This window comes from Macrotis lagotis, chromosome 2 (genome assembly GCF_037893015.1).
Source record: "Macrotis lagotis isolate mMagLag1 chromosome 2, bilby.v1.9.chrom.fasta, whole genome shotgun sequence".
NCBI lineage: Eukaryota > Metazoa > Chordata > Mammalia > Peramelemorphia > Peramelidae > Macrotis > Macrotis lagotis.
The window spans coordinates 77,298,542-77,313,753 of record NC_133659.1 but is presented as its reverse complement, the minus strand read 5'-3'; the positions used below and the strand labels follow the sequence as shown (position 1 = coordinate 77,313,753).

Genomic DNA, 15,212 nt, shown 5'->3' with positions numbered 1-15,212 from the left:
GTTTAAGATTACACAGCTAGGCAGTGGGAAAGGAGGGGAGGGGAAAGGAACAGCATCTCATTGAACTCACTGCCTTCTTTGGGTTTTGGGATCCAGGGGCCCTTCAATGGTGGGAGCCAGAGCTTGAAAAAGTGACCTCAAAGACTTGAGTTACAGCTAATGTAAACAGTCAAAGTAGTTCTATCTCATAGGGCATTTGGCTATGACCCTGGACCAGTCCTGGCACTATGTTTTCTTTGCTCTGTTTCTATATAATACCTTTGCTGACCTATGGGTATTGCAGGGATCTATTGTTCTGTCCTCTCACCACCAGGATGACTGGCCTCTTCTGAGGAAATTCCCATAAACAAGCCAATTACCCCACCAATCCCTAATAAATTTACACATAGAAACCACACTGGTGTGGGCTGCCCTTTTTGCTTTGATCATCTCAAGTCTTCTCTACTATTCTATATTTGGCATAACCAGGTCAGAATATTCCTTTGAACAGATCTCGTATCTTTATAGTCCAATGCTCATATGCAGAGATGCTTTAACCTATGGAATTCTAGATGTCAGTTGAACACATCAAGGTTAAGACAAGACCTAGCTTTTGTATCTTGCTCATTGACCTTCCTGATCTGTAAGTGAATTGTCTTTGGTCCCTTTTTCAGTAGCTTTTGTCGTAGTTCAGCTTCTAAAACTTGAGGCTGGACTTGAGCTGGGAAGAGGTCTTGGTAACTTTTAAACCTGCCAGCAGGAGACAGAGAAGATTAAATAAATTTGGAAAAAAACAGACTTGTCTGACACAAATCAGACTCCAGAGAAATTGTTAGAGTAACTCCTAATTTTGAGGCAGCTGCAACCTTCCTTATATTTAATAGTTATCTCTTTTAAGCCTTGCTTTTCTCTATCTCTGCTTTCCTTGCTTTACTCTTCATTGAAGTTTACCTGGGAGAATGGATTAGGGGAGGAGCCAACTTTCATGAGCTCACTGGGGCTGTGCCTGACAACTGATCTAGACCCAAGAAAGGACTAACCAGAAGAACTTGCTTCTGTGTAATATAAACATCTGCTTTTGACCATTGGAAGCTCTTCACAGCGTGGTCCTGGCCCATGCTTCCCAACTTAATATACACTATTTTCCCCACCATGCACACTACAATCCAGGCTAACTGGTTTCCTAACTATTTCTTATGATCAGAACTCCAACTTCTGCTTCTGAGACTTTGTCCAGGCTCCCTGTCATGCCTGAATTCCTTCACTCAGCTCAAGGACCATGTTCACCATGAAGCTTTTTTTCTGATCCCTCCTCCCCATTTCTAGTATCCCTTCCTCACTCTCCATTGCATTGTACCCACTGTAGCTACACTTTCATATCTCTAAGCTGTCCTCCCCAGTAGTCTGTAGGTTTGAGGGCAGGGGGTGGTTTTATTTTTATCTTGATTGCAGCATAAATCATTATACCACCTTGGCTTATAGCAGGAATGGAATTAAAGCTTATTGATTGATTGTTGGAATTAGAGATAATATGATATAATACTGAGCACTCTATAGTTGTTTTCTTTTTTAAAAAATAGTTGTATTATCAGTAATACACACACACACAATGAATGAATTGCAAGTTTTTCAGTTTTGTCATGAGTGGACTTGGGCAGCATCTAGAATTCAGCCTCATAATTGGAAATTTCATGTGATTAGATGCCACTGGCTGTTTAGTTTATATATGATAGTAATTAAATGTTTTTTTAAACTGGAGAATAAAAAATTGAAGTTGAAAATTCCCTGGGGTGAGCCATGTTTGATCAAAAAGTTTATACATTAACAACAGTATTGCAAAGACAAATAATTTTAAAGATTTATGAAATCTGATCGTTGCAATAGTTTATGATAAATGTGTGAAAACCTAGCATCTGGCCTGTATTTTCTGAGTCTACTTGAATCCTCTGAGAATTGCCTGTGGAGATTGGGTAAGGAAGACCTGAAATAATTTTTTTCTTATCCTCCGTTCAAGAATCAAAGACGGGGGTGTCTAGGTGGTGCAATGGACAGAGCGCAGGCCATGGAGTCAGGAGTACCTGAGTTCAAATCTGACCTCAGACACTTAATAATTACCTAGCCATGTGGCCTGGGGTAAGCTACTTAACCCCATTGCCTTGCAAAAAAAAAAAAACCTAAAAAAAAAAGAAAGACAATGAGATATAACTCGGCAATAGATTCTATGACCTTGTGACTTAATGAAGCCAATATTATAAGAAAACATTCCTTCAGCCAATGCTACTTACCATTTATCTTCTAGGCATGACAGGACTAGGCTCTGGGCCTGGATCAACATTGGTAAAGGAATGTGATGCATGTGAGAAAGTTCTCTGATGAAAGGAGAACTACAATGTAGTAGTTTCTCTGTAAAGAACAAAGGAAAACAGGGAGGAAATCAAAAATTATCATATTCTTCACCCAGCTAAATGTCAGTTATATTCTCATGTGAGACATCCTTCTTTGACTTTCCTAACCTTTACTTCACCCAAGTCCAACTGTTTTCTCTGAATACCCTCATCATTCACTTTTTTTTAAGGTAAGGCAATGGGGTTAAGTGGCTTGCCTAAGGCCACACAGCTAGGTAATTATTAAGTGTCTGAGACCAGATTTGAACCCAGGTACTCCTGACTCCAGGGCCAGTGCTTTATCCACTATGCCACCTAGCTGCCCCTCACTTTTTTTTGAGGTGAGGAGAGATATGGCAGGGTTGTGGCCTTTGATTTCATCAATGTAGGGAAATACCAGTCTGGAAAAGTCTTCCACTGATAGAGATTAGAAACCTATAACTTAATAGGATCTTCTATGCTTGGGATAGTGAAAGGTTAAGCAACTTCATTTATGTCAAATAGTAGATTTCTAAGGTGGAACTTGACTCTGGATCTGAGAGAAATTATTATTAATAATCAGTGATTTGGTTCCATGGTTCTCTCCTTTTTCCTTTTTCCTTTTTCCTTTTTGCAAGGCAATGGGGTTAAGTAATTTGTCCAAGATCACACAGCTAGGTGATTATTAAGTGTCTGAGGTCAAATTTGTTCTCCTGACTCCAGAGCACCTGGAGAGGCACTGTACCACCTAGCTACCCTCTCACCTTTTTTCTAAAGTCCTTTTTTTTCAAAGTTCAGTCTCTGCAAGACTTAGCTGATAATGAGATTGAGTTAACTCTCTCCTCAATCTTCTTTAGACATCCAACCTTACAAGGAATTTAATCTAAGGTGAAACTCTTGGCCCATTCATTGTCTTCTGCTTAGGCTTGGATGGGGGATATAAATTCTTTGAAAAGATTGCCCAAGGCTGGGCAATTTGGAAATAAAATACAAAGTTACATTCCCTAGCCCATGGGTGTCCAACTTTTTAGCTCTTCTGGTCTCATATAGAATTTAAAGCAGGTCTGAGTCACCTAGATGGCCCAGCTGGGAATAATGGAATAGGACCTCAGTTCTATTTTGTTAGGTTTTGGAACTAGGGTCATGATTAAAAGGGACAGCACAGGTTTTCATATTGTGCTGCTAGAGGTGAAATTCTTGGATTAGCACAAAACAGACCAGAGTGAAGCATTTGACAAGAATGTGTTCTTTCATTGAGACTGAAAGTTGGAACTTAGAAGATGATCAGATACCATTTTGATTCCAGCCATAAATGATGCTGACTAATGATCCAGTGGCATAATTCCCATGACCCTCCAGGCAGCTTCTGAAAAAGTCTTTGGGTTCTGGGGCAGCATGGTTGGAGAAGAAAGTTATAAGAGTAAAGCCCATACTGATGATTAGTTCATTGAGAGCCAAGTTGGATTTATCAGATTGTCTCATTCTATCATCAGAAATCACATGTTGATGCTTGATGAGTGTTGATGGTGTACTGAAATTTTTTACTGATCTAGGAGAAAAAGAACCCTATTCAAAGGCTAAGAGACTCCCACAGTATCCAGACTATCACCAATAGTCCCATTTCCTATCAAATCAGGTCATGGGGTGGTTCTGGAAAAGGCAAATAAGAAGGAGGCTTTGAACAGTATATCCCTTCCTATAATAAACAGAATTGTGCAAGTCATAAAGCAATTAATTTGGTCAGTGTGGTTGTCTTTGACAATGAAGGACAATTATCATCATCATCATTTTTTTATTTATTTATGACTACAGTGTTACCCCTATTACCAATGAGTATAATAATAAAATGTCATAATGCCCCATGAAAGAACTTTGAGGGCCTTGAAATGAGTCCATTTCTCATTGTAATATTTGTCCTTTCTCTCAATACCTATTAATTACCACACTTAGGAACACTTACTCTTCAAAGTGCATATAAACTGAGGGCCCACAACCATGAGTTATCTTTGGTTCAAGAGAGATAGCCAAATAACCATTCCTTTTATTAACAAAATGCACCCAGAAATTATTTCTTTCAAACCTTTTAAATAGCATACCTCCCTGACATCTGTACTCTTCTCTACACATTTTCTCTCTTCAAGTCTTCTTAACTTGAAATGGTTTTACTCTGGGTGTGAAGGTAGTCTAAATTTGGGAATTCTAATCAAGTAGCTAATTGCAAGGACATAGTTTTGTCCAGGTTAACAGATAAGTCTGACTAATGTCTCTTTGAATAATATATGGCCATTCAGTCACAAAAGACAAGTCAATTCACCCATCCAGTATTCTTTTCATGATTTCCTAACCCATCTGTATTTATTCACCTTTCTAGATAAAAATCTTTTCTAGAAATATATTGTAAACTTCTCCAATGACTTAAAAAGAGCATGCTAAACAGAATTTATCCTCAAGTCTTCTAAGGTGTATAGGATGCATCATTATTATGAATGTTATTATATTTTGATACAATCTAATAATTTTCTCAGAACCCATTGAACTATGTGACACTAGTTGACTCTAAAGAGGATGGGCATACCTACCAAAATGTCAAAGTTGATCAAAATAGAGGAAAATAGCAAATGCTGGAGGAGCTGTGGGAAAACAGGTACTCTCAGTGGAGTATTGATCCAGCCATTCTAGAAAGCAATTTGGAACTATATTTCCATAGCTCTTAAACTCTGCATACTCTTTGACCCAGCAATATCAATGCTACGTCTATACCTCAAATAGGTCAAAGAGGTAAAAGGAATCATTTGAACAAAAATATTTGTAATGGTCTTTTAAAGGCATCAATTGGGGAATGAACAAATTATGGGATACAAATGCAATGGAATACTATTTTGCTATAAGAAATGATAGAGAGGATTTCAGAGAAAATATGGAAGACTTGCATGAGCTGATTATTTCAGAGAAATCTAAGAAGATTTGTTTGAACAGATGCAGAATTAAATGAGCTGAACTAGGAGAACAATACTGGAAAGACAATTTGATTTATAAACTCTGATCAATGTCATGATCACTCACAATTTCCAAGGGACTCATAATGAAGCATGTTTCAAATCTCTAGAGAGTTAATAACTCATAATGCAGATTGAGGTATAGTTTGTTATTTTGGACATTGTTAATTCCAGACTTTGTTTTGTTTGAGGGGGAAGACTGCATTCATGGTACAGAAGTTTCTGCTTATTATTATGTGGTGGATTTTCAGGCATTATGATAAATTGATAGGGGATATTTGAAATCTAGAAAAATCCATCAATCATCACACCACAGACACTACCTACTCTTGTCTTTAGGGAGTGCTCTTTTTTTTCTTTCTTTCTTTTATAAAATATTTTATTTTTCCCAATTACATATAAAAGGAAATTTTTACATTTCAAAAAATTTTGAGTTTCAAATTCTGTTCTTTCCTTCCTCTTCTTCCTCTCCATGAGATGGTAAGCAATCTGATATAGGCTATGCATGTAAAGACAAAACATTTCCATATTAGTCCTTTTGTGAAAGAAGACAAGAAAAATAAAGAAAGAAAAGGGTGGAAGGAAGAAAGGAAAAAAATAGTAAGCTTCAGTCTGTAGTCCATAAGCAATGGAGAGCATTATTCTCATAAGTCCTTAGGGATTATTTTTAGAGCATTGAATTGCTGAGAATAGCCAAGTCATTCGGAGTTCATTATTGTACATTACTGTTACTATACAGTGTTCTCCTGATTTTGCTCACTTCACTCCCTCTTAGTTCATGTAAGTCTTTCCTGTTTTTTCTGAAATCATTCTGCTTATTTCTTATAGTACAATAATACTGTTAAAATCATATATCACAACTTGTTCAGCAATTTCCCTTTTGATGGGCATCCCTTCAATTCCTGATTCTTAGCCACCACAAAAAAAAGAGCTGCTAAAATATTTTTGTACAAATATATTCTCTCCTCCCCCCTTTTTGATCTCTTTGGGCTACAGACCTAGTAGTAGTAGTATTAATGGATCAAAGGATATGTGCAATTTTATAGCCCTTTGGGCATTGTTCCAAATTGTTTGTGATCAGTTTATAACTTCACCAATGGTGCATTAGTTCTCCCACATTCCTTCCAACATTTATCATTTTCCTTTTTTGTCACATTAGTCACATTTGTCACATTAGTCAGTCTGATAGGTGTGAGGTGGTACCTCAGAGTTAATCTTTTTCTTTCTGGAGTTAGCCTTACAACACTGACCTCCCATCCCATTTTTCCATAACTGTTAAAACAATTTGGAGTCCCCCCATATTCACAGCCCCTTGTTTACCTTACAGATAAAACTTGAAGTTACTACTTTCTTTTGGAGTTTACCAAATACTAGATCTGGCAATACATGTATCAATCTCATTATCAATGTGTATCTCCCTAGAAACTACACTGCCAAGGTAAGTGAACCATTTATCCACATGTTTAAAACTTCTCTATTTGCTGTAATCATTGGTTCCACATATGCATGTTGTGGTGCTGGCTGATAGAGCACCTCTGTTTTCTTGATGCTATTAGGTCAAAATTAGCAAAAGCAGCAGAAAATAGAGCCATACTTTGTTGCATCTCAGCTTTAGAAGTTGCATTGAGTGCACAATCATTTGCAAACAGAAGACCATGCACCAACACTCTCTCCAATTTAGTCTTTTCAAGTTGAAGAATTTGCCATCAGTTCAGTACTTGACCTTGATGCCATGTTCATCCTCAGGGAAGGTGTCTGATAATATGGGTGAAAACATCATGCAAAGCATGGGAACAAAGACACAGTCTTATTTCACTCTGTTGGTGATTGGGAAATGCTAAGAGCATATCCAATATCCAGAACCCAGGCAAGTATGCCATCATGGAATTGATGTACAATACTGATAAACTTCTATGGGCAAACACATTTTGACATAATTTTCCAAATAATAGTATCAAAGACCCTGGTCAGATCTATAACATTCTATACAGTGCTCTGTTCGGTTCCTGCCATTTTTCCTGGAGTTGTTGGGTAGCAAACTCCATATTGACTATTTCTTGACCCTTTCTGAAGCCACACTGGCTCCAAGGTAAGTGACCATCTTGCAGGTGAAGGATCAGCCTATTGAGAAGGACTCTGGCAAGAATCTTACCAGAAAAAACTAAAAGAGAAACATCCCTATAATTGTCACAGGACATTCTATTTCCCTTACCTTAATATAGATGCACAATGAAGGCATCCTTGAATTCCTGGGGAATAACCTCTTTGTGCCATATAATCTGGAAAATTTCAGTTAGTTTTTGGATGAGCAATGGACCCCTACCTTGTAAATTCTCAGTTGAATAGAATCAGCACCATATGCTTTGCCACATGAAAGGAACCTAATGGCATTCAAAACCTCCAGCTTCAGTTAGGGATGGATTGACCTCAACTTGAGATAAATGGTCAATGGCTCCTCCATTGACTGATGACAGTCTGTTAATAACACTATGGAAGTGTCCAATCTCTCTAGGGTTTTGCCCCTTATCATTCATTATGGCTCCATCAACACTGAGTAATTGAGATGTACAGTATGTCTTGACCATAAATAGCCTTCAGAGCATCATAAAAGCACTCTGGATTATTACTATCTGCATAAAATTGAATCTTATCTGCCTTCTTACTAAGCCAAGAGTTCTGCCTCTCCCTAACCTTCATTTGCACTTTACTTTTTATGTAATTAAATGCTACCATTTCAGAATGCTGCCAGGCAAAACTTGGAGAGTTCCTGTTTGTCGTTTAGCAATTTCTGTATTTCCCTATCATCATCATCAATCAGTTTTGCTGTTTGTGAATGTTCTGGTGAGCAAATACAGTGTTGTATATAAATCTCTGAAAAGTGCCATTAATGGATAATTAGACTAGATTTAACTATATTACCCCTTTGGAAAATTTGATTATTTATGGAGTAGAATTTAGAATTGAAGCAGGGGAATTCTGAGGACAGAGAAATACTGTAATTTTCTTTTTATAATGGAAACAAATCTTTTAAATTTTTTTCTGTTCAGTTAACAGCAGTTGCTCATATGTCTGATCCTGGCATTGTACATTTGCATTTGGTGTAGTATACATTATATGCTATTCATGCCCAGTAGACTCTATGTCATACTAGGTGTTAACCACTCCTAAAATGCCACTCTCATTTTTTCCCATGACAAAAGTGTTTTTAAAAAGGGTCTGGCACCCTGCTCAGTCTTTTTCCTCTCTTTCTACATAAACTCAGCTGGGCAGCAGGGTATCCTGCTTCTTTTCCCTTCCTTTTTCCATGCTGGATCTGTGTTGATTCCAGTTCCATGCTGCTGCACCCATGTGGTCCCACTTTATGTGGCTGGATCCATGATGATGTAAGACCAGGCAGCATCTCATGGCTGTTTCCCTTGTTTCCCCTTCTAAATTCTCTTTGCTATTCTCTCCCAGTTCAACTTGTAACTAACTCTTCTTTGCTAAACTTTACTATCTTCTTAAAAACTCACCTTCTTTACCTCGTTAAAGAAGCTTAAAGCTAGGCCTTTTCTTATCCTCCTGAATCTGGTGATTTCCTCACCCAAATGAACCATAACTCACTCTCTCTCTCTCTCTCTCTCTCTCTCTCATCCCCTTAACCCAGCTGCTCCAGCAACAGAATCAGGTTAGCTTCTGAGGTTCTAGAAGGTTAGATCATCAGGGCTATTCCTCAAACTTCCCCAATATCCTGGAATGTTTCAATATCTTAACTAATGGCAAGCACAAAGAGCAGGATACCGAGCCTGTATTTTCTTTGTCTATTTGGTGTCATTTGTGTGCTCAGTACCTTCTTGGTAATGGGGTCAATTTTCTTATATAGTTGAGTCTTTTATGATATAGAAATTCAGAGATAGCTCAAGTTGCAACTTACAAGGAAATTCTCTGAGACCGTTCCTATTATTCTTGGGTCATGTCTAAGAGAGTCAGACATAGTACTCACCATATTAAGCTAAAGTTTCTTTGCTTGCCATTCATTCACTTCATGTCTCTCCTCTCTAATTTTGCCTCTTAATTTCCTATTCTTATGTGTAGTCCCTTATCTCAATGATACATGATGATAGTCGAACTCCTTTCCTGGACTTCCTTATAGATACAAAGAGGATATATGACTTGAGCCATAAGCCTCTTTTGCAGAATTCTATATATGGAAAGCATTGAGAGAGCTCCATGTTCATCCTAGGAAACTTGGAGAGAAACTTATAGTCTGGGGATTGGTTTGGGGTTTCATACCAGCCTTAATTCTGTTATGGAAGAATGTCTTGGTGATGTCATCAATGAGCTCTTTCTGTAATTTTCCATCAGATTCAGTATAGGCCTTCTGAACAGCAATGATGAAATTCAGCATATTTTCAACCTTATTTCCTTTAAGGAAATTCCTGAAGTAATCCATATGGGCAGGGTGTTGGAGGACTTCTATGATATGCCTGCAAGAAAAGAAGAAAGCAGTGTTGGTAGACATAATAGGTTATTTTTTTTTTAGTTTTTTGCAAGGCAAATGGAGTTAAGTGGCTTGCCCAAGGCCACACAGCTAGGTAATTATTAAGTGTCTGAGGCCGGATTTGAACCCAGGTACTCCTGACTCCAGGGCCGATGCTCTATCCAGGGCCGGTGCTCTATCCACTGCACTACCTAGCTGCTCCCCCCCCCTCTTTTTAAGGTTTTTTTTATAATAGGTTGGGATATCAGATTGGGATATCAGATATCAATTGGGATATCAGATTTCATGTTATGATGGATAGAACATTGTATTTGGAGTCAAAGGTCTGAGGTTTTGATCCTGGCTTAGTCACTTGCTAAGAGTGAGACTTTTGGGAAGTTACATCAATTTCTCTATGCCTCCTTTTTTCTTACCTGTTAAAATAGAGTTATCAACTAGGTGGCTCAATGGCTCGGATACTGACCCTAGAGTCAGGAAGACCTGAGTTCAAATTCAGTCTCAGAATCTTAATACTTATTTAGCTGTGTGGCCTTGAGCAAATCACTTAACCACCCCATTGTCTTGCCAAAAAAAAAATAGTTATCATTTAAGGTCCCTTTCAGCTCTAAATGATTTTATCCTATTATTAGTGTGACAGAGGAATAAGGATAGGAATGGAAGTCTTGAGGAATATTTGATTAATGAATTTAGGTTCTGGATGAAGAACCAACACAGTAATTATCTTTATTGAAAAAACGTGTTTGTGCATCTTGCTCAAGTTTGATCCAATAAACTAGGAAGGGATGAGGGGAGGAGGGAGTGAGAGAGAGGGGGGAAGGGGAGAGATAGTAAAGGTGTTTTCAGGAAAATTTTTTCTTTTGCACTCTATCTACAAAAAAGTTCCCAAAACAATTGGCAATCTTGAAAGATAAGAATCCATCTCTGTTAGTTATAGTAAAAGAGTAAAGTGGTGAAAGATAGAATGAATGGGTGAAGGGATTAAAGAGGATCCAAAAGGATTATATAAAGTTCAAAAGGCAGTAGATAGAGCTAGAACTTTTTTAAAAAGTCCTTCCAACTCCAGAATTCTCTATTTCTCTAGAGTTTTGTATGACATTTCTCTGTAATATGAAGGGAAGTAAGATGAAGGTTAGAATTGGGAGTAAAGATGGGGATTTCTAAAATAGGGAAGAAGAAGAAAGTGAACTGAATGAATCTTAGAATTAATACCATTAGAAAAAGAGTTAAATGCTTAGTGAATAATCCAATCTAGGTGAACTAGGATTAGTTTTTGTGGGACTTGGTGTGCCAGAGAAAGTAGAACTTAGGTATGATAAAATAAAAAGGTAAGAGGGCTTGCAGAGCTAGAGTATGATGCTTTTTTCATCATGAACTTGATCAGAAACAAACACTGATTGAGTATCTTCTACATAAAAACTTTTGAACTAGATCTCTGATTTCATCATTATAGGGGACTCCTGACATGGAAACTTCCTCTACCAACATAATGTAGCAACTTATTGGTAACTCATTATCTTCAAAAGTTGCCCAGGGCACAGAAAAGTCAAGTCATTTTTTTTTTTTTTGCAAGGCAATGGGGTGAGGTGATTTGCCCAAGATCACACAGCTAGGTAATAATTAAATGTCTGAGATCACATTTGAACTCAGGTCCTTCTGACTCCAGGGCCAGTGTTCTATCCATTGTGCCACCTGGCTAGAAAAGTTAAGCCTTAACTAGTCACATAATTAGTGTTTGTTAGATGCAGGTTTTAAGCCTAGGTCTTCCAGTTTCCAAGGAGAGTTCTTATCCACTGTGTCATGGTGTATTTTATCAAGATAAAAGTGTTTGTGATACAATACATTACAATGCATGCATACATACATACATACATACATACATTTATACATGTCTACATATGTGTATCTATATCTATGTCTATCTCTGTCTATGTCTATATATTTATCTATCTATTGCTATCTCTATCTATCTTTTGGCCCCTTTTCTATGTGGGTGTGTGAGATCAGGAAATAAGCATAAAATATTTTAATAAAAAACAAAATGCTAATATATATTTAGTATAAAATAAATGGGTACAAATAGAGCCAGAGGAATTTGGAAGAGGTAGAGATGACAGAACATTAAAACAGTCAAAGAAAGTTTCATGAACAATCGACTTGTGCTGGGACTTGAAAAGATAACATGAAATACTAGAGCTCTAACAGGTTTTAAAGGACATCTAGCCCCATCCCCATAAGAATGAGAATACCCTCACAGTATTAGCAATGAACAGTCATCTAACCTCTGCTTAAAGAACTCCAGGGATGGGAAAATCCACTACTTCCCTATGTAGCACATGTCACTTTTGGACAGGGCTAATTATCAGAAAATTTTCAGTTTCCAAGGAGAGTTCTTATCCACTGTGTCATGGTGCATTTTATTGATATAAAAATGTTTGAGATACATTACAATGCATGCATACATACACACATACATTTATACATATATACGTATGTGTGTCTATCTCAATCTGTGACTATTTATCTATTTGAGACCTTACAAGTTTCATTGATCCCTCTTATTTCTATAGAAGAATCACCTACCTTATGTTATCTCTTCTATAGGCTAAAAATCTCTAGTTCCTTCATCTAATCTTTGAATATCATTACCACCATATTCTGGAAATGTACACATATCAACTTATATTGTAGTACTTGGAACAAAGAATTGAACCCAGTATTCCAAATCTGAATTTGGTGAATCTCAAGTGTTAATTGAAATTTAGATCATTTGAATGGAAGGAAAGGCATTCCAGGCAAGAAAAAGAGTAAAGATGTAGGCAGGAATGCAATGTCCACTTGGAGATCAATGAATACATCAATGAGACTAGAAAAGTTTTAGTTTGGGTTGGAGATGGTGTGCCAGGCTAAGAAATTTGGACTTTGTTCTGAAGACAAATAGAAAGTCATTGGAGCTTTTTGAGCAGGAAAGTTTATTGCACAATAACAATGTTTTGTCAAGATTGTCAGGCAAAATTTAAAGTGGGGACTTTAGAAGAGAAAGGGATGATGTTTAAAATGACCTAAGATGATGTCAGTGAATGGAATTTGGCTTTTTTTAAAAAAAGCATTAGAATAAAGTACATTTGGCCATGAAAGCATATCTTAGAGGAAAGAGCACAGGGTTTGGAAGTCAAAGGACTTGTATTTGAATCCTTGCTCTTCTATTCTTTTTTTTTTTTGCTCTTACAAATTTTTTTTTTTCAGTTAGACCTGTGAATTCATTGAAAGACAACTGGACCTGGCATTAGGAGACCCACCTTTTATTTTCAGCTATGATAACTTAACATTTATCTATATCAGTTACAGTAACCTAATAAATAGCTTTGTCTATATCTATATATTTATCTATCTATTGCTATCTCTATCTAGCTGGGTAGTTACAGGAGATAGTGCACTGCCCTGAATTCATAAGGACCTGAATTTAAATCCAGTCTCAGATACTTTGACACTTATTGTGTGACCTTAGGCAAGTCACTTAACCCTGATTTATATCTGGCCATTGGACCCAGATGGCTGGAGGAGAAAGTGATCTTCTTCAAGAATGAAAGACAAACATTTGCATGCACACAGTTATTAGTATATGATTCTTTTACAGAATGAATTCCTGGAAGGCAGATTCCATATTTTTGCCTCTCTTTGCAACTCTCTTTGCAGAGCTTAGCACAGTGCCTAACTTATAGCAAAAGTTCAATAAATGTGTATTGACTGGGTGATGACAGAAAAAGTCATTCAGTCTTACTGAGCACCTTGTGGAGTGAGGATAAGAATTTGAGTAGCTCCTTCCCAGGCCAATTTTGAGGAAAGTGGTTTGTAAACCTTCAGGTGTTCTATAGGTGTGTTATGGGGATCCTCTTCTATAAAGGAAAAAGATCTTTTGATAAGTAAAGAATGAGGCAAAAAATGAATGAGAAAATTGAAAGCCACAATAAGTGAGGAGAACACACTTATTTGACCTCAGCTAGTTCACCTGGGCCAGATGAGTTAAATCCCAGGTTGCCAAAATGATAGGTGGCATTTCTATGGTGATCTTAAATTTTGCAAAATGCTTTCCCTTTATTATTTCATTTGATCTGCACAACAATCTCACAAGGAGGGTATTATTAAGGATCCTAAGTATTTAGCAAATAGTAGGGTTTTAAAAAAATATTTGTTGGATTGAATTAAATGTAAATACTATAAGGATTATTACCCTTTCTTTTACAGAGAAGGAAAAGGATGCTCAGAAAAGTTAAATGATTTGCAGCATCGTCAACACAGCTAGAAGATTGCCAGAGATAGGATTAAAAACTACTTCTTGATGCCAAATCCAAGATTCTTCCCATTCTATCATATCATTCATGAAATAACTTTTTTCTTTCACTGCTTTCTTTGATCTTTGATAAAGAGAAAGGTGAGAATAGTGTTCCATTTCTGACAAGGAGAAGAAAACAGATTCTGAAAACCATGAGTTAAGTATTTTAACAAAAAAGAATGGGCTATTAAAGGAGAGCTTGTGAATAATTAGAAAGAAATTAGAAAGATTGAGCAAAATGCTTTTGCCAAGAAGGCAAGCCAAATTAAAAAAATTAGCATTTTATTTTTTCCCAATTCTTTGTAAAAACAATTTTAACAATATTTTTTCAATTTTGAGGTCCAAATTTTCCTTTTTTCCTCCCCTCCTCTACATTGAGATAGGTTATATATGTGTAGTCATGCAAAACACATTTCCTTTTTAATCATGCCATGAAAGAAAACACAGATTAAAAAATAAGCAAGAAAAATAAAGGAAGAAAAATTATTTTTCATTTGCATTCAAGCTCTAGCAGTTCTTTTTCTGGAGATGGACAGCACCTTTAATCATAATTTTCTTGAATCATTGTATTGTTGAGAATAGTTATTATTCACAGTAGATCATCATATAATATTGCTGTTGCCAGGTACAATACTCTTGTTCTGCTCATTTTACTTTGCATTCGTTCATTTAAGTCTTTCCAGGTTTTTCTGAGAACATTCTGCTCATCATTTTTATAGCACAATACTTTTTCATCATAATCAAATACAACAACCTGTTCAATTATTTCTCAATTGATGGACATTCCTTCAATTTCCAGTTCTTTGCCACCACTAAAAGAATTGCTACAAATATGTTTGTACATATAGGTCTTTTCCCCTTTTTTGCTTTGTAATCTCTGAAATATATATCTAGTAGTAGTATTGCTTGGCCAAAGTTTAGGCATAGTTTTATAGCTCTTTAGATAAAGTTCTAAATTACACTCCAAAATGGTTCAATACAGCTTTGCCAACAATGTATTGCTATCTTGTTTTGTTGTAGTTTTGGTTTTTGCAAGGCAATGGGGTTAAGTGGCTTGCCCAAGG

General features: G+C 36.8%; 1 protein-coding gene across 2 annotated transcripts in view; it reads right to left on the bottom strand.

Moving 5' to 3' along the window:
* The window catches only part of RGSL1 (regulator of G protein signaling like 1), a 97,091-nt gene that overhangs the window by 27,109 nt on the left and 54,770 nt on the right, over nucleotides 1-15,212 (bottom strand). For both annotated transcript variants that reach the window (XM_074222189.1, XM_074222191.1), the window contains exons 14-16: nucleotides 9,611-9,804; nucleotides 2,265-2,382; nucleotides 612-729 (exon numbers count right to left, since the gene is read on the bottom strand). In XM_074222189.1, the coding sequence (XP_074078290.1) occupies nucleotides 612-729; nucleotides 2,265-2,382; nucleotides 9,611-9,804 (430 nt within the window). The remainder of the gene's footprint in view (nucleotides 1-611; nucleotides 730-2,264; nucleotides 2,383-9,610; nucleotides 9,805-15,212) is intronic.